Source organism: Spermophilus citellus (genome assembly GCF_964194105.1).
Source record: "Spermophilus citellus genome assembly, chromosome: 10".
NCBI classification, from domain to species: domain Eukaryota; kingdom Metazoa; phylum Chordata; class Mammalia; order Rodentia; family Sciuridae; genus Spermophilus; species Spermophilus citellus.
The window spans coordinates 115,272,257-115,290,906 of NC_138197.1; the positions used below are offsets into that span (position 1 = coordinate 115,272,257).

At 43.8% G+C, this 18,650-nt stretch overlaps 1 protein-coding gene across 20 annotated transcripts in view; it reads right to left on the minus strand.

The window, feature by feature from the left end:
- The window catches only part of ANKS1B (ankyrin repeat and sterile alpha motif domain containing 1B), a gene marked incomplete at its 5' end in the record, with an annotated part of 1,127,620 nt that overhangs the window by 3,911 nt on the left and 1,105,059 nt on the right, over positions 1-18,650 (minus strand). For all 20 annotated transcript variants that reach the window (XM_081311098.1, XM_081311097.1, XM_081311094.1 and 17 more), the window contains 2 exons: positions 635-802; positions 16,586-16,723. In XM_081311098.1, coding sequence (XP_081167224.1) covers positions 635-802; positions 16,586-16,723 — 306 coding nt within the window. The remainder of the gene's footprint in view (positions 1-634; positions 803-16,585; positions 16,724-18,650) is intronic.

The window sequence follows — 18,650 nt, forward strand, 5'->3', positions numbered from 1 at the left end:
TGAAGTCATGTGAGCCTGCCGGGACAGGATGTCTGCAGAGCCTGTGGGAGGGAAGGGGAGGAATCCTGGAGGAAGGCAGATGATGAGGAGGGGGCGGCACCTTCTGAGCAGCTGCCTCACTGCAGGAAGCCTCAGTTGCTGGAGGGAAGGTGCCCAGGACCACGACCTGCACTTCTCAAAAGAGATGCCCGAGCATCTAGCTTCCCCCTGCTGGATACCAGAGGCAGCTCACTGTCAACCTCTGCAAATCTCTCTGGAGGCCAGGGGCTTGTGGGAGGCCTTGTCCCCTGATAGGATGGCAGCTGAGGCCGTGGGAACACTGTCCTCAAGCTTTCCTGGACCTTCAGGTAATCTTCACCATGGACAGCAGCTGGGCAGCCAGTACCCTCCCTCTTGCTGCTATTGCGGGGGACGGAGGAAGTGGAATTTTCTCTGGAGTCTCCAGGTTCAGGGAGAAGGTCCTTCAAGAAGTTGAAGGAACCAGGCTGAGACTATGATGATCACCAGCCCGGAAACGGCCAAGGGAAAGGACCGGGAAGGGCAAGCCCTGAATTCTAAGTGGCACCCACCCGCACCACACAGCTCCCTTTCCCTCCCTCTGGAGGTTTCTAGAATGCCTCTATCTTCTACTTACCACTGACTTGCGAATGCTAACGCGGGGCTTGGGGATGGGCTTGGAGGGTTTGTTTTCAAAGCTTTCTGGAAGCGTGGAGGAATGGCCCCCTTTTCTTGCTTGTAGTGCTAGTTGGTAAGCGACTTCAAATGCCTGTCCAAGTGTTAAGATGATTTCGTAGGCTAAATTCTGTAAGAACAAGGAGAAAGCATTTACTATGGGTGCACTACAAACCAGAAAGTGGCTGAGGAACACCATGGGGGTGAACTAGCCATCGCCTTGAGCTACTCCACCAGAGGCTGCAGGGATTCAGTGGAGATCTGTGAGGAACTGGACACTCAGGTCCCATTTAGTGTCTACACAGGCATCAGTCACCAAGGAGGCACTCTTGTTCACAGCCACGCTAAGGAGCGGGCTTGTAGATTAACCCCTGGGAAACAAGGCCTACACGCAGCCCACTGGTCCCAGGAGCCCACTCCATAAGGAGCTCCCTCAGGGGCAGCAGGTCTGCTCCCAGGACTTGGAAGGGAAGGAGTTACTGGTGGCATTTCAGCCATGTCTGTGAGGACGATCCCACACACTCCACGGGAGGTGTTCCTGAGAAGTTTGGATCCTTTTACCTCAAACATCTGTGATTCAGTGAACATCTACAAAACACAATCAAAATCTAATTTAGGCTGAGGGGAGAGGCATTAGTCATGCTGGTGTGGAGCCTCACAGTTGCAGCAGCGAGCATGCAAACAGTGCTCAAACGGAGCCAATTACCCATCTATTTCTTGAGGCTTTTGCTCTCCCTGTGGGTCCACTCTATATTTTATCATCAAATCAGCAAGAGACAGGAGATTCTGTCGGGTCAGAATGCCACACCAAGCTGCGCCTGGGTGGAAGGTTCTTTGCTTTGGACTTTCTATTCTTCTCTCAAGATGATTTCTGTCTTTCTTCTCTGCACCTCTCCATTCGTATCTGTGATTTCTGCCTTCTCTCAAAAGTGCAGCATCCCCCTGTCTTCTCTGGAGACATAACATTGTCTGGCCCCAAAGAAGCAGGGTTCCCACAACACCCTGAGGTCACAGTGAATCAGAGAAGTGGGTACATACTGGTCACAAAAAGTGTTCTTAAAGTCTCTGCACCACTGATAGCAGGTGCCATCTGTCTCAAGTTTTCATTCTATAAACGATCCTACAATGTCTTTTCATGGCTTCTCAAAATCACAGAAATAGCATTCTGCTTCTGCTGATATTGCAACTGTGCCCTCTGCATTCCTGTCCACCTTCACCAGGCATACTGGGGGCCCAACTTCCATGTTTTAGAAGAAGTGTTGAGGACTGTTCCCACTGGTGAGGATGGACATGGAAATATAGGATGGCCTTCTGAGGGCACATGGGAGAGGCCCATGGGTTCTGGACTGATTCTATTTCAGGTCAATGCCAGATGAATTTTTCTGGTTTTAAAATCAAGTGGGAACATGCCTGAGCTTGGCCGTGGGTCTGATAGAGGATGTATTGGTCATCTTTGAGCTACTTGTTAGGAACTAACAGCCCTACAAGAAAGATGTTTGCTGCTGGAGATACTGCACCTTCTATGGCAAGCCCCTCTCGTCCCTGCGATGGAATGGAGAGCCCTATTTGCTCCAGGGGTGAGTCAGACTAGTAAATTAGTAACACACCAATAAACAACAGTGGAGGAGGCTGGGAGACAGCTCTGACCATCACTGTGGAGAAGGCTGGGCCCTTTCCACTGCCTACACTGCACCCACAGCACTATCAGCTCTGCCTCTTAGTGTCCGTGTGGTCCCTTGGGAAGGTGGACCGGCCTTTGATTCCTCCAGTGCCAGGATGAAGTCACACCATTTCTGTTCACCACTGCTGGAGAAGATGGTCTTGTCCATTTGTTGGGGGATACCACAGACACTCATGGTCTGAGTGGGAAACTGGACTAAGGGAAAGGTGGGGTCACTGGACCCCACACCATGAGCCTTTCCATGTTGGAGCAGTGGGGCTTCCAGAGTGTGAATTCTTTTATCATTAGCCTACAACAAGTTCCGGAAAGTGAGATCTGCTTAAAGCACCACTGTCTCCAAATGAAAGTCAAACTGCTCATTTGAGCAAGTGAGAATTTTCACATGACTATTATGGGAAGCCAAAAGGTTTTGTAAATAATGGGTTAGAGGTTCTGCCCTTTTTTTTTAAAAAAAAAAATATTTCTTGGTATTAGGAAACTGGTCAAATGAGATCCAGAGGCCAGAGTGGGGAAGGGTTTCTGCCAAATCAGCAGCCCCACATGGCCTGTCCTGCATTCTCTTTCACATTTTGCTTTCTTTTCATTTTAGAGTTTCATAATGTTCTTTTATGGTTATGTATAGAGAAGAGTTGGACATTGCTACCCTCCTTGTCTTTTCTGCAGCTTAGTGTCTGAAATATGGATGCCAGATGTCAAGGAGGCCCATGGGCATGGAGACCAGCCTGCGGAGGGCCACACGACCTGTCCGGACTGTCCCGACATACCAGCATACTGGGGTCCTTGTGGGAACAGGTGCTCATCAGACAGAACCTGAGGACACATCATCTTTTTTTTTTTTTTCATTACTAGGGATCAAACCCAGGACCTTGCACATGCTAGGTGGTGTTTTATCACTGAGCTACAGCTACCTGAGGATGTGCATTCAAACAGGGGAGGAAGCCCATTTTCAGGGTCATTCCTCCCTCTCCTGTTGACATTCCCACCACATAAGGTGGGAGGGGAGTTGTTATCATGAGAGCAGGACACTCTATTGGGACAGAGGCTGAAAATGATATTGTAATAGGATTTAATTATACATTAAGGCTATAATATTAATTACACTAATGTTAATTATATTAATAGTATAATTATAATCCTGTTGGCTACAGATCATGAGGAATCTTGCAGCTTCTGCCTGGGACTCTGGGAGCTCTCTCTCTGGGGGAACCAGTTCTGTGTAAAAGTCAGACTGCCCTGAGGTCACCATGCTCAGAGGCTTCCTGGAGGGTATCAGCAGTTCCAGCCATCCCAGTACAGGCCCCAGATGCAGGCGTGAAGTAGCCATGCAGCAGCCGGCACATGGTGAGACCCAAGGCCCCAGGCAGATGGCCCGGGTTGAGCTGCCCCAGAGTCAGCCATCTGAGCTGGCCCAGCTGAGTCCCCAGATGTTCTCCAGCAGAGCAGAGCAGAACTTCTGGGCCCAGCCTAGATTCCTGACTTACAGAATTGTGAGTGTAGTAAAGTTTTATGCCACAACATTTTGGGGTGGTTTGTCACACAATCCATACCTGGACACCATCCAAAGCTAAAGGTGGCTGACCGGACCCTGGTTCAGGCAGCACAAAGAGGAACCAAAAGCTAAGCTGTGATGAATAGTCCTTGGCTCAAGAGGCCAATTCTGGAGCCCCTGCCCCCAGCTCTGGCTGCGGAGAAGCTGAGGTCTGTGCAGGTCACAGGGTCACAGTGAGCACTAAGGTGCCCGTCCACATGTGCTAGTTCAAACCACAGAGCCGCAGTGTCCTTTGAAGTCAGCACAAGCATGCTCTCGTCTCCAGTTATCCCTATCTGGGCATAAATTCAAACTCACTCAGCTTTACATTCATAATCTCACATCTCTCAAATGCTGTAACCCCATGGGTGGCCATCCACGGCTCCTTCTGTGGTATGTAGCTTACTGGAAGATAGTTACTCATTTGACCTTTGAAGCATGAGTCAGTCTCTCTCTCTCCCTCTCTCTCTCTCTCTCTCTCTCTCTCTCTCTCTATATATATATATATATATATATATATATATATATTTAGTTGTAGATGTACACAATATCTTTATTTATTTATTTTTATGTAGTGTTGAGGGTTGAACCCAGTGCCTCATGCATGAGAGGCATGTGCTCTGCCTCTGAGCTACAACCCCAGCCCAGCATGAGTCTCTTGAGACACACTTATCATGGCCTTGAGTGTTTTCTACCCTGGATCATCAATGAAACAAGGCAGCATGTGCAATATGCTCACATGTGTGTGTATTTGGTGATTACTAGAACCAGCATACTCCAAGCCTCAGTTTTCTTTTCTCAAAATGGGGATAATAACAGATGCAATAATGCCATTTGCAATACCCACCTCACTAATAACAATGTGAAACCTAATAACAGTACCACTAGCATTTCTCACTTCCTGTGTGCCCTGCATTGTGCTAAGTGTTCTACATGGACTGTGGCATTTAGGCCTAATGATATCTCCACGCTGTAGGTCCATTGTTCCTGTTTTGCACGTGAGATAAATAAAGAACTTGCTCCTGAAGCCAGCACCTGGCAGAGCTGGGATTTGGATCCAGGTGTTCTAGTAGGTTGCGCTCTTGACCACTTAGAGCTACACTTGAGATAAAATAAGAGACTTCTGTAAACTTAAAAAAAATGAAATATTGAAGCTCCTGGATGATCCTTTCATTGGCTGGATCTCATGGGAGGATCAGTTGAGAGGCTGCCTCCTGGCAAATGGTGTCTTTCGGTTTAGGATAAAGGCAGGAATCCCACTTCATCGGGGAGCAACTTCCAGCTGGGGCCAGGGCACATAAAAATCCCTTCTTCTTTTCCTTCTCCTGTTGCCCAGGGATTTTAAATCTGTGGCTTAAGAACTGCTACAGCAGAGAAACTTAAAAAGGCATCGTATCTTAAAAATGGATCCTAATAGTTATCCAGGGATGCACACTGGGGACATGTAAGCTACTTATATTTACTGAGGGCTCCTCAAGGTAGCCAGGCTACAGTTCAATATCATCAGAATATTTACTGAGCACCTTCCAAGCGTCCCTGGTGCCTGGCCTGTGCCTAATGTATAGCATCCAGGAAGTGCTCAAGGGAGGATCCAGGAAGTCTCTCCTCAGTTCCAAAAGAGGCTTGTGGAGGGGCCGAGAGACGTCCTTCACTGTCCTGTATCCGAGTCACTGAAGCTGTGCCTGGCACATTCATCAATTTGATGTTAGAAAAACTGTATCATAGACTGTGGCAATGTGTCCTGCAGGGAGAGTTCTGGCACACAGGCCATTAATTTATATTAACTGGTGCATCACTAGGATTTTTTTTCTGTTTCTTACTTTGAAAATCTTTAGGTTCATGGGTTTAAAGGAATATGTGCATGAATACTCATTATGATGTGTAAAATTTTCAGGGGACTGATTATGAATACTACATAGATTCATACAGGAGAATACTAGGTAGCCATTTAAAAAGAAAATGGAGACATTTAAAAAACTGGTTGAAAGACTATATATATGCTAAAATAAATATATATATGCTAAAATACAGTTGGTCTCCATTATGTGCATAGAAACAGGGATATATATTAAAACATGACTAGTAGTGATCAGTGAGTGTTAAGGCTGTGGACGATTTCTCTCTCCTTTTTTTCTGCAGTGCTGGGGACTGAACGTAGGGCCTGACATGTGTGAGGCAAGTGGTTTACTGAACCACATCCACACCGTGGATACTTTTCTTTATATTTCTTTGTATAATTTTCCATTTTGTTTTTCATTTTGATGACAATTAAAAACAAGAGAAAATCTTTGAGTGCACAATAATCTTTTTCATTCTTCATGCTTCACCTTGGGGTTCTAAGTGCATCTTTCTTCTTTTGCTGCAAACTGTCTTCCAGTGAGATCCTGTTTGCAGGTGTTAGCATGGCACACCTCCATGTACCAGCTGGCTGGCCACACACTTGGCCATGAATCTTGTTTAGACTCTCTTCAGTTTTCACATTGGATATCAATTTTAACACCTGCTCAGCTGAGTTTTAAAATACCCAAGTCTTCCTTTAACCTGCAGTCCCCAAATTTCTACTCCAAGTATAGAGTGACGGGCTGAACTTCCTACAGTCCAACTCTGTCAGGTCCAACTGAAAAAGGTTGTTATTGGACATTTACCTGTGGACATACAGTCAGTCTGCTCTTGTAGCTGTGTGAGGTCAGGTTTCTGCACCAGACCCTGTTGCCTATGAACTTGAATAATACTTTATTTCCTCCATACTGATGATGAAGCAGCAGTAGCAACAGCTTAGCAACTGCTGCATGAGACTGCTTACTACACCCCAAGCACAATGCTGCCTGCCTTCTGTGGACTCTCGAACCCTCACAATGCCTTACAAAAGAGGAATGATCATCCCCGTTTCTCATGTGAGACACTCAGGATCACTGTGATTGATTAACTTGGTCACATTCACACAGCTACTTAGTGGTGGAGCCAGGAGTCACACCAGGTCTGACTTGAGACAGCCCATGTTCTGTGCCACGGGGGTGTCCTGCCTTCACAGCTTCAATAAATCTGCTTGTGTCCTGCCCCCACGTTCATTGGGGGACCCCCCCCCTCCCGCCAAGAACCATCTTGTGTGTTGCAGATTAACTGTATGAATGTGGTGCAGACACCGGCATAAAGACCCCCTCATTGGACATGGGGGAAAAGTTCTTTCAGATCTTAAGTTTCATTGAAGAGATGTTTTCTGAGAGTAAGGGGCATACTTTCCTTTCAGATAAATACGAAGCATGTAATTACCATATTTCCATATTTGCTTTGACTTCCTAGAAGCTCAGAGCCAAATCTGTGGCTTGGCTCTACTAATTACACACAGAATCCTGCGTGCTGCCTACTGGTGCTAGAACTGTTCTAGAACTTTCAGTGTGGATCTTCTTTTGGTCTGTGTTTTCCCTAATTTGGATTTGTATGTATGTACATTTTATCCTTATCTATTCATGGAGGCTGCCTTGGGTCTTGCGTGGGACGGAAGTGTCCATGTGTTCACTTCAACATTTATTCCGGGGCTTACTTTGTTTAGCCCATCACCGTCCCAAAGGCTGACAAGGTACATCAGACACGGACTCAAGGCTCGACATCATCTGGTGAATATGAGAAAAAAAGGAAATGAGCAGAGAGGAGAGGGACCCCACAGGGAGAGGGGCCCTCCTGGCCCAGGCTCTGAGGCTGCTCTTCACCAGGGGACCATTCTGAGCTCTCTACAGCACTGTCCACTAGCTTTAAAGAACCAACAGCCACATTTTTGAGACTGGAATTGAAGGAACACGTGTGTTAGTTCCAGAGCCTCAGAAGCTACAGGCCTATCCCTGGCATCTTTCAGTGTGCAGGGTCAGCAGGGGAACTTCCTGAGGTAGCAGAGGCTCAATCCCTGACCCCAGGAAGAGGTGCAGACCCTGACATATTCAAGGAAAGGGCTGTGTCTTCAGCTGGGAGCCCATCCTGGGGTGTCATGAGCCTAGGGAAGTCTGTTACACCACTGTATCCAAGACTACAAGCAAAATCCCTGTCACTGAGGAAGGAGGTGACATTAAGAGGTAGGTCTGGTCCTGGGGACCTTTTGGTCCCCTTTCCCTCTGGGAGCTCCAAGACGCTCTGATGAGGAACTGTTGCCTGTCAGTCAACCTCTGACTAGCTTAGAGAGGCACGCATGGCTGATGGCAGGTTGAAAAGCAGTGCGTTACCCAAAGGCCAGACCACGGGACTCACCCATCCATTAGCTAGTGTCTCAGAAAATGACCCATTCCAACTGTCACCCCTGAAAGCCTATTCCAAATTGCCAAGCACTTTGTCTCTTGAAAAACGGCTTTTGCTCTTGGTGACTGCCTTTTCTTATCTTCCACCTTTACCTAGTGAGTTATTGCTCCCCCCTGAATACTCCCCTTGGCAGCAGTTCCTACAGGTCCCCTTTCCTGTCCCCTCAGGCTAAGTGAGGAGTCCTCCTCATTGGGCACACTCTGCTTGCCTCATGGCATCTATCCTGGCTTTCTTTATAGGTCTGATTCCCCAGGTGATGAACATCTTGAGGGCTCAAGTCTCTCGGGCAGGTCTAGGGCCAACGATGTTGGATTGGTTGAAGAAGTAGCTGGAGTTTCCTGGTAGGTTCCTAGGGGACTTGTTTCCTAAGTGTAGGACAAGGGTGAAGGTGGATGGCCAGAGCCGATTCCTTCCTTCTCTCTTCCCCCCCAAGCAGACCTGCTGAGTGAATGCCAGCAACACCAGGGTGGCCTAGAGACAGGCAAGTGTTTTCAGTCGGGGTCCCCAGAGAGGTCTCCAGAAAGAGCCCCGTTTCTCTTCGGGCTTTATTTTGCTTGCACTTCTTGTTTTTTGAGAGCTGGGGTAAGCCTCATCTACAACTTGCTTCACCCACGTCCTAAGGCAAAAATAACTTTGAGAACATTCTGGGCATATTCACAGAATCCATTGACATCTCTTTAGCTCTACCTATATAGTTATTTCTCTCAAGTACTTTCCAGAAACTGATCTTGAAGGTTTATAGAAATAAATGTTGCCCAATCATAGGTCTTCAGTATTCAGAAATAAATATTAGGAATTCTGCTAAGATGCCTATCTGGGCCAGTACTGGCTAACATGCAGATACATTCTTTAGAGCTAATTTCATCTAACAAAAGAGTCATGAATTTATAATATGGATACATGTGAACAATACTGAAAATAAAGAAAATTGAATGCACCTGTAAAATTCCACTATTGGGATATAGTTACTGCAAACAACTATCCAATATATAGAGCATATTTTCTTTTCATATTTTACTTTTATACACTATGTGCATATTTTATATATATAAATAATCTATATTTATTTATTTTCTTATATTTTAAAAAGTGTATTTTATTTTTGGTGTATTTTCTATTTGATATCTTGCTTTTATGCATTATATAAATATTTGTATATATATGTAATTTATATTTAAAGACAAAATTAGAATCATAGTTTATGTGCAGCTCCCTGATTGCTTTTCATGTTACATGATACCATGAGTGGGTTTCATGCGCCATCACAAGTTCTTCAGCTGTACTTCTGAAAGAGTATTTGTTAAGGTTTAATGTCACACCTCATCCAAAGCACAGAAGCTATCTGCTCACTGCCATGACTTGCTTTCTTGTAACAGTCCAGGTTTTCCACGGGGATCACACACTGTGGCCTATGATCACTTGTCCTCATGGAACCACTGTCTAAGATGGCTGACTTTCACACCCATCTAGAGGACTGGCCTGCTAGGGCAGAAGGGCACAGTCATAATTCTGTTACCTGGCAAGGATGTGTGGAAAGGGTGAACAGGAGAGAGGGGCGCCAGATTTTGACCTCTCACCAGTTTTCGACAGTAAAAGGTCCTAGCGGAAGCTGTAGTGAGTTTTTTACTAACTTGTGAGGACCTGGAAACAGGGTGCACACCAAATTTAAGGTTTTTTTTTTTTTTTCAATTCTTGTTGAAAATCTTTCTCAAATAGACAGGTCCATTTCCTTGGTTTGGTGGTCATAGTACAGTTCCCCTTGGTATGGGGGAGATTGTTTCCAGGAGCCCCTTACACCTAGACCCACAGATGCTCAAGTCCCTTATATAAAATGGCATAGTATTTGCATATTACGTATGCACATCCTCGAGATTATCTACAATGCCTAAAAAATGTAAAAGCTAGGTAAACACTCGTCATCCTGTATTATGCAGGGAGCGATGACAAGAAACAAAGTCTGTATGTATTCAGTGCAGATACAACTTTTTTTCTGAATATTTTCGATCTGCGATTGGCTGAATCCATGGATGCAAAATCTGTGGACGTACAGGGACAACTTTAAATATAAACGATTTTTCTTTGTTTATTATTCCCAGAGCTCATACTTCTGAGGTGAATTCATGAGCCGTCATGCCTCCAAACCTGCCACATGTTCACACAAACTAAACATTAGGCTTTCAGCCTGCACATTCCTCCTCTGGGAGATGCTGCCCTGCTGGGTGCTGGCACAACTCCAGGATGGCATAGCTATGATTTTATTATAATTATTTGTTTATGTCCTGTTTATCCAACTGGACTCTGAGCTCCTGGGGATCAGGGACCTGTGCCTGCCTCATGGTAGACATGCAATAAATAAAGGAATGCATTTATAAGGATTTTCACTTCTTTCCTCAGCTGTGGGACATTGTAGCAGCAAACTTAGGTTGTAAACCAAAGTATGGGATGTAAATCCTCACCCAGGGTCTGACAGCAAGAATACAACATCAGTGTATCTGTTCCCCCTATATGCACCATCCTCAGCAGCTAAGATTTACTGAACACCACCTGTTAGAATACACTTAATCCTTACAATAACCACAGGGGTGGTTATCTATTTTACAGATAAGGGAACTGAGGCTTAAAGACATTTCTGCCCAAACTATGAAGCTAGGAAAAGCTAATCTGGGGCTCGAAACCAGGTTGATTCCAAAGACCACATCCTAAACCTAACACTTCTTTTCAGTTAACTCTGTTTATTGGTGGTTCTGCATTTGTATATTCAACCAACATCAGACTGAAAATATTTGGAAAAAGACTCCATATATACTAAACATGTAGATTTTTAAAAATTGTCATTATTCCTAAACAATACACTAGAACACATATTTATATAGCACTGACATTGTATGAGACATTTTGAATTATTAAGAGATGCTGTAAAGTATACAGAGGATTGTGCATAAATTATTGCAAATGCTACCCCATTTCATATAAGGGACTTGAGCACCTGTGGATTTTGATCCTACAGGGGGTCTAGGAACCAGACCCCCAGGACACTGAAGAGTAACTGTATATAAGCAAATGCTATAAAACAATCTATCTGTGAAAAAAAATCTCAGAATGCCCACTTTCTTTCTAAATTGACAAAAAGTGTAATTGATTTAGTCGACTGATAACATCCACCAAAAAGAAAGGATGAGAGATTAATCTCTGCAACCTGCCCCTGTGGCTGGCTTATGGCCTTGTTAATTCTCAGTGGAGATCAGATATGGGTAAGTGAAACCCTGTGGTGCTAACGTATCTACTCTTTTTAGGGGGGTGTTGGTGTTGGTGTAGAAGGACCAAGGGAGGCTGTCTTTTAACTGAGTCAGGACCATCGCTGCTCTTAGGAGCTCTGAGGTCCCTCCTGGCCTGCTGGTGAATGCCAGGTAGATGGACAGGCCAGGGAGTGGCTCCCGATTTCCCTGTGGCTGCTGCTCTACTACCTCTGTGGACTCCAGCCAGGGAATGCACGATGGCTCAGTTTTAAGGGCTTTGTACATGTTCACATTCTCTAAGATTGCCATTTATTTTCAAAGTCAAATAGGTTGAGGCCATTTTCAGTTGGAGAAAATGAGAAATAGAATGAAAGTGACCACCTACCTCTACAAACAATTTAGTGGTCAGAGGTCAGCTAACATCGGCACCACTACTAAGTTCTTTGATTTCCCATTTTGTGGGCCAACTGCAATGTAAGCCATACACGATCTTCTTCAGGAACCTCAATACTCTACCAAAATAATCTGAGTTTAAGAAGTTTAGGAATTTAGATATCATTAAGCTGATGAAAAAAAAAAACAAGAAACAACCTCATAGCAGACCCACAGCCACGTGCCATGTAGGGCCCACTCATTTGAGATGGGAGTGGAGGAGGTAAAAGCTGGCTCCATTGTAAACCCTCCCAACTCCTTGTCTCACAAGACAGTCTTCTTTTCTACCCTCCCATTCTGCTCCCTTTTCACCTAAGACATTGCAGTATGGTTGACTTAGAATTTTTCTCCCTATTTTTTGCTTGCTGGGTACCTGCTGGTGGTGGAGTACTACAGCAAGCCATCACAGGAGGCTGGCCATGTTCTCATGCATGATGTCATTTCTGTCTCTCCAGTTTAGGTCCTTTTGTGGCCCACATTCAGCCAAGAAAGCACAGGGAAGAGGGTGCTCCATCTCCCACCTGCATCACCTACCAGCACCATGACTTCAATGTTCCCTGCACGTTCCTGAGCCAGTCTCAGCCTCACCTGAGCTGCACACGGAGAGGACAGATTTTGGGAGTTGCCAGTAAGAGAAAAATGGGCATGGTTAAAAATACCGGAGACTGCGAACACGTTCTTGATAGAGAAATGAGAATTAGCAAGGGTCTAGCAGCAAAGGCGTGGCTTCAAATGCTACTTAGGAGAAAAGAACAAGAAAATCTCTCAATATTTGAAACTACTGAATGAGGCCCTTCCCAAATTTTTATAGCACATCTGATACTCTCACAGAGAATGCATCAAAATCTTTTTGATCTACCTATACCAATTTTACTACTGAGTACTCTAGATTGAGTGAATTAAACAACCAATTACCTTGGTTGTATCTATTGCTTACCCATAGTGGCCTTCTCAGGAAGATGACCATAGCCTTGGGATCTGGTGGTCATTGGGAGTGGAGCTTTTACCTCCTCTACTCCCATCTCAATTCCCCACTCTTGCAATCCCATTTGAGATAAGAGCGGAGGAGGCAAAAGATGAATCAATTTTTAACCTTCACAACTCCTGGTCTCAAAAGATGTCCTTCTTTTCTACCCATCCCTACTGCTACCTCTTCCCCTAAGACATCACTGTCCAGAACAGTGATAGTGAGAGATCATGGAGTGGGAAAACCTTTTATGGAGGTGAGATGTGTTCCAGGCCTGGTCATTCAGTGATGCAAACAGAAATCAGCTGCCATGATAGTAAGGTTCTAGAGTAGGGTGCCAACCTGTAGGTACACATTGACCCTCATTTCATCTTGCTCATGTATCTGTCATCTAAAACTGAAAATATTACAAATTGAATTGATCATAGATTCTAAGTCAAGGAAACAGAACTCAATCAGTGTAACATTTCCCAAAAGTGTTCTGCAGAATGCAGCCCTGTGAAGTGCTCTCTGAAAAAGGCTACCAGGGCCAGGTAAACTTGAGAAACAGCTCAGCATACTCTCTCCTTCCTGGGCATGGGCAGGGCTCTGCAGGGTCCTGTAGCATGTAAACCAGGTCAAACTCACTTTGGAGCTTCTATAGGGGGGCTTTGTGGTTCCTTCCTAGACCACGGAGTTTCTATGGGGAAATATTCTGAATTTCAAATTTAACTATCCATAAACTGGAAACTTCCTAGATGTCACTGAATTTTCTTGAGGATAGCAGATAAAAACACGTGAAATGTGATCAGAGTACATAAAAATGGAGCCCATAAAAGATCTACAAGGTCAAAGAAACAATAACCTTGAAATTAAAATGTATGTGTACTCATTCATAACAGCTCAAAGGTTAAATGTGTACTTGAGGTATTATAAGGAATTCCTTTTTAAAAAAAATTTGTCATTTGGGGCATCCCAGGAGACTGACTCACATCAAAAGAATTTGAAGGCTTTAAGACTGGACTAAAATATTGAACTGCCCCATATAAAGATATAAAATCCATTCTCAAAGAAGTTTTTTTTTTTTTTTTTTTTTTTTTAGCACAAGCAAAACTTGTTGTATCTCAGAATTGCTCAAAGGACCAGGTCAAGACTGCTGGCCTTTGTTACTATTTTTGAAGTTAGACAAACTGTGTCCACCTAGAGAGGATTAAAATGGCAGATCTGTGTAAGATGAAAATCCTTTGGAGCAGATATGAGAATCCTAAGCTAGTGAATGTCTATGTTAAATCAAACATCTGGATGAAAAGATAAAAGTTGAAGCAATTCTCTACACAGTTTCCAAATATAATCAGGGACATTATGTTGATCATAAAACTAAACAGTTTTAGTTTGATGATCCCCCCTGCAATTTCAGCTGCATATTCTGGTGTCACATAACCCGGGAGGCAGATGGCCCACAGGTATCATTTTTAGTCTGAATATAGAACAATGCTTTTCATACTCTCATGAAAGCAAATTATATATTACCCTAAAAATCAATTTTATTGAAAGAAATGCTGCAATATTCAAGGAAGAGGCTGAAATCATCCTGAAAAAGCAACAGAATATTTCTGATGATGTTCATTAAAAACACTGTTTAGAGGCAGTAAGTTCTGAGGACTCAATACTTTCTTTCCATTGCTTCTATTTTAATTTTTTATTTCTGTGTTTTAAGTCTTTTTTACAATGGCAGTGGAAAAACTGCCTGATAATGTGCTTCTGGAAAATTTATCTGTTTTTTAGCAGAAAAAGGGACAGACTGTCAGCAGATGCCAACAGGCAGGGAGAGGGAAGAGATGGCAAAGGAACCAACACTGTAGGCCTCTCACCTGTTCTTTTATTTCAGTCTGGTGAAAACCTGTGGGACACAGATCCTTGTCTCTGTTTTGTAGGTAAGGAAACTGGGACTCTGAAAAAGTTTTAAAGTTTGTCAAAGACCGGGGAATGAGGAGGTAGCTGATCATGGATGTGAACTTGGTCTGCCTGCTCTGTCTACAACAGCAATCCAACTCCCATGGAGAGACGTGTTACAAGCAACCCAAAATATACGTGGATGGAATGAAATTTGACTGTTCAAAGAAGCAACTGCATTTCACAACAGTGGCAGGTTACGTTTAAGGCGTCAGAAATTTAATGCTGCACGTCCTTGTAAACCCAGAATGAAATGACTTTAATCAACACTTTAATCCTGTACAAATAAACACAACCAGAGATTTTTAGAGCAGCCTTGGGGGGGGCTTTGCTTTGCAGTCCTTACTGTTACCACATACTGTTTTTATATTATTCTTCTCATGCTTCCCAAAATAGAAGGAATGTTTTTAAAGGTCCATGAATATCCTTTCCCATTTTCAATCTTTAAAAATCTAAAAGGGATGAGCAACATGCAGCAGGACACAAAGGCTACGAGCATAAACCTGACAGGTTGGAGGGTGGTGTCAGTTTTGGATTACAGCTGGCCTTGGTTTATGGTGTTTGTCAGAAATGGAAGAGATTGCTTCAAATGGTCTTCTACCCATGGCGCTGAACCACAGGCTGGCCTCCCAAGAGTACATCACATGTGACTTCTGTCTGTTTCTCTAAATCTCTACATTTTAAAATCTAGTGAACAGAGCCGAATAATCAAACTGAAGTGGCATTTTAAAATTCTTCTGATTATGAATTACTCCAGGGTCACAGTCGTATCTGTTTTGTCTGTTGCAACTGCAAACGTCCAATGTTCTGCACTAGAGACAGCCTCGAGCAATCTGTACCATCTTGTGGGTATTTATCATCTTCTTAAATTGTTTTCATTTTCCAAGTTTGTAATATATGAACTCATTTTTAGGCATACTGACAAGTTGTGAATAAAAGTGGTGTGACTGCATGAGGAAGTCATTATAAGATTAACTTCTGAATGAGCATATGGGCCAGACCTCGGAGTCCCCAATTATTACTTGTAGGTGTCTAATTTGACCACTATCCAATACAGAAAATTGCAAATACTGCAGAGACAAACACACCCATTATGTCCTAGTGCTCAGAATGGTTACTGGAGAAACTGTTGGCTGTAGTTAAGGAACAAATAGATGGAAAGAACTTTCCTGTGTTTTTTTTTTACCAGAGGAGAAAAAGAATTTCTGAGATGTGAAAAGTGAAGTTGGTATTTGAATAATGACAACTGAGATCCAGGCAGGAGTAGAGTTCTAAATTGAATGAAAGAGTGAAAATACAGAAATACCCAAGAAAAGCTGAGTTGCCAAAGTTCTTTGTAACCCTTAGTGTGGGCTGAACTGTGGCACCTCAAAATTTGTACTTTGAAGCTCTGACCCCTAGTACCTCTGAATGTGATGCTATTTGAAGACAGAGCCTTTAAAGAGTTGACTGAGTTAAAATGAGGCCATTGCCATGGACCCTAATCCAATTTGATTGCTACCCTTAGAAGAGAAGGAAATCTGGATACAGACAGCTATACACATAGGAAAGACCATGTGAGGACCCAGTGAGAAGGCAGCTATCCGCAAGCCGGGAGAGAGAGGCCTCAGAACCAAATTGGCTGACAGGTAGGTCTTGTACTTCCAGTCTCCAGAAATGTGTGAAAAATCTCTGTTGCTTAAGACACCCAATCTGTGGTATTTTATTATGATTGCCTGAGAAAACTAACACTCTTGGTATACCTTAGTCCAATAAACAAGCCAAGCTAATGTGTCACTCACAAGCTGAGCCTTCAACAAAATCCAGGAACATTTTGGGAGATATTTTATCTGTCCCAGGAGGGCAGGACTCACCACATCGAAGGCCGTAAACACGTGACAGTAGTGGTGATTGGACTTCAAATCTTTTGTGATATAAGCAAAGGTTGAGAGGTCTTCTGGGTCCTGGGCAGCACAGGAGATATTACGAATTTCATGCTCGGCAATTATGTTCTGGAAGAAATTACACAAATGACCATTGTTTTCCTTTGAAACCATCATACTTTAGAACCAAGACAAGTAACCTAGGAAGCAGTTGCTTTCCTTCTTCTATAGTGTTCTAGACCAGCAACATTCAAAGTGATCCAAAGTGCTGCCTGTGGGCAAATGTACGCCAGGTCTGGAAGGAATGTTTTCATTTAATGAAAAACAACCTAAAATAGTCATATCCTGGAGCAGGTTCTCACCAGGTGCTGTGCGCGGAAGCAGTCTGGGTGGCAGACACTTTTTAGAAAAACAGTAATTACTAAGCATTTTACTGTTTCCATTCCTCCACATCCAGTTGAAGATAAGCAGCCTGCTTCCTGCTCATTCTGTTTGGAAAGGGTCATCTGCCACTTTCTGTGCGTGAGAAGAACTATGACCCAAGGAGCTGTCCAAAGCCCTCCCCACGGGGCTTGTGCTTGCTTGTCCTGTTTTTTTTTTTTTTCTTTTGGGGTCCTGGGGATTAAACCCAGGACCTTGAGCATGCTGGCAGGTACAGAACAAGGCAGGCAGGCAGAAAGAAACCTCGGGTGCTCTCTTGAGATTGTGTGGTGGCTGTGGTGTTAGGGCAGGATAAGGGAAATGCCACACTGCCATACTCAGGCATTGGATACCTTGCTGGATTCAGGGACCTATGGATATGACAATCCTTTCTTCTCAAAACCACCTGTGTAACTATAAGGTGGGTGCCGCTGTTACCATTATTATATTACAGGTGAGGAAACTGGGCCCCAGAGGGTTTCCGTGCCTTAAATGGGGCAGGTGCGGAGCTGGGGCTTGGAGCTTGAGGTCGCTCGTCAAGCTCTGGCTCTCTCGCGTACCCTGCGATGCCCTTTCATCATCCCCCACTTTCTCTTCCCAGTTTAACAGAATTGCATTTTTCCCTCTCTAGAATTTCTTTGTGTCTTCTACTCTCTGCCCCATCCCTGCCTGTCTCCAAGAATAACTGGTGGGAGGAAAGGTTTAGTGCCATTGTCCCAAAGAACATAATAACCATGGAGCATCATCCTGGCTACAAAACTTGGTAGAAATTCCTTCTGATACACAGATGCATTTAAAAAGCAAAGAAAATCCCATAATAGTGCCATTGCTTTTCATCTTATAATATCCCACTTATGTTTTTTTGCAGTTGACACAGATTTAAAACCCGCTTTAGTTACCCTAATGACTTTTTAATTGCACAGTCTTAAAGAACCTGTTGTTTAAAGAACAGTGTTCTGCATGTACCTATTAATGCCTAAAAATGCTTTCAAAATGTCCTTCCCTGCCAGCACCCCGAGCAAGCACTTCATGTCCCTCACTCCAAAGAGTGGTGTGGTTGGGGAGCAATTACAGAATTAACACAAAAAAGAAAATTAAATTAATACATTCTTCACTGTGGCCTTGTATGCTGTCACTACATGCAATGGCTCTATCAAAAATAACTCAAATTGAAACAGTAATCCCATAAACAAGAAACATTCTACTGTAAGATACAGTTTCAAAGTAAAGGTCATGATTCTCTTCTTGTATCCAGGTAGCATTTCTTCAAGTAGAACAAGACATCAGGAACTAGTGAGTCTTAAGAGAAATGTTAAGATTTAGGTAGTCTTTAAAGGTGTGATGTCAGCAAGTGTGGAATGTCTGCCATCACCGGACAGGGGGCTGCTGGTGCCGCAGGGAAGTCTGGGTGTATTTGGCCTCACCTATCTGGGTCTATATCACAGGAAAAAGAGCACTAGCTCCAACTTTTAACTAAATTGGCATTTTGTGTTCTGAGATCCTTTGCCAGCATAAGACAGATCAACTTTTTGCAGAAGTTTCAATAGCCCTGTGAGTTTTATTGCATGGATTTCCTTGGCTCTTGGCCATTTCAAAGGATGCTACTATTGAGGATTTTCAATAGTGTGTGGCAGCA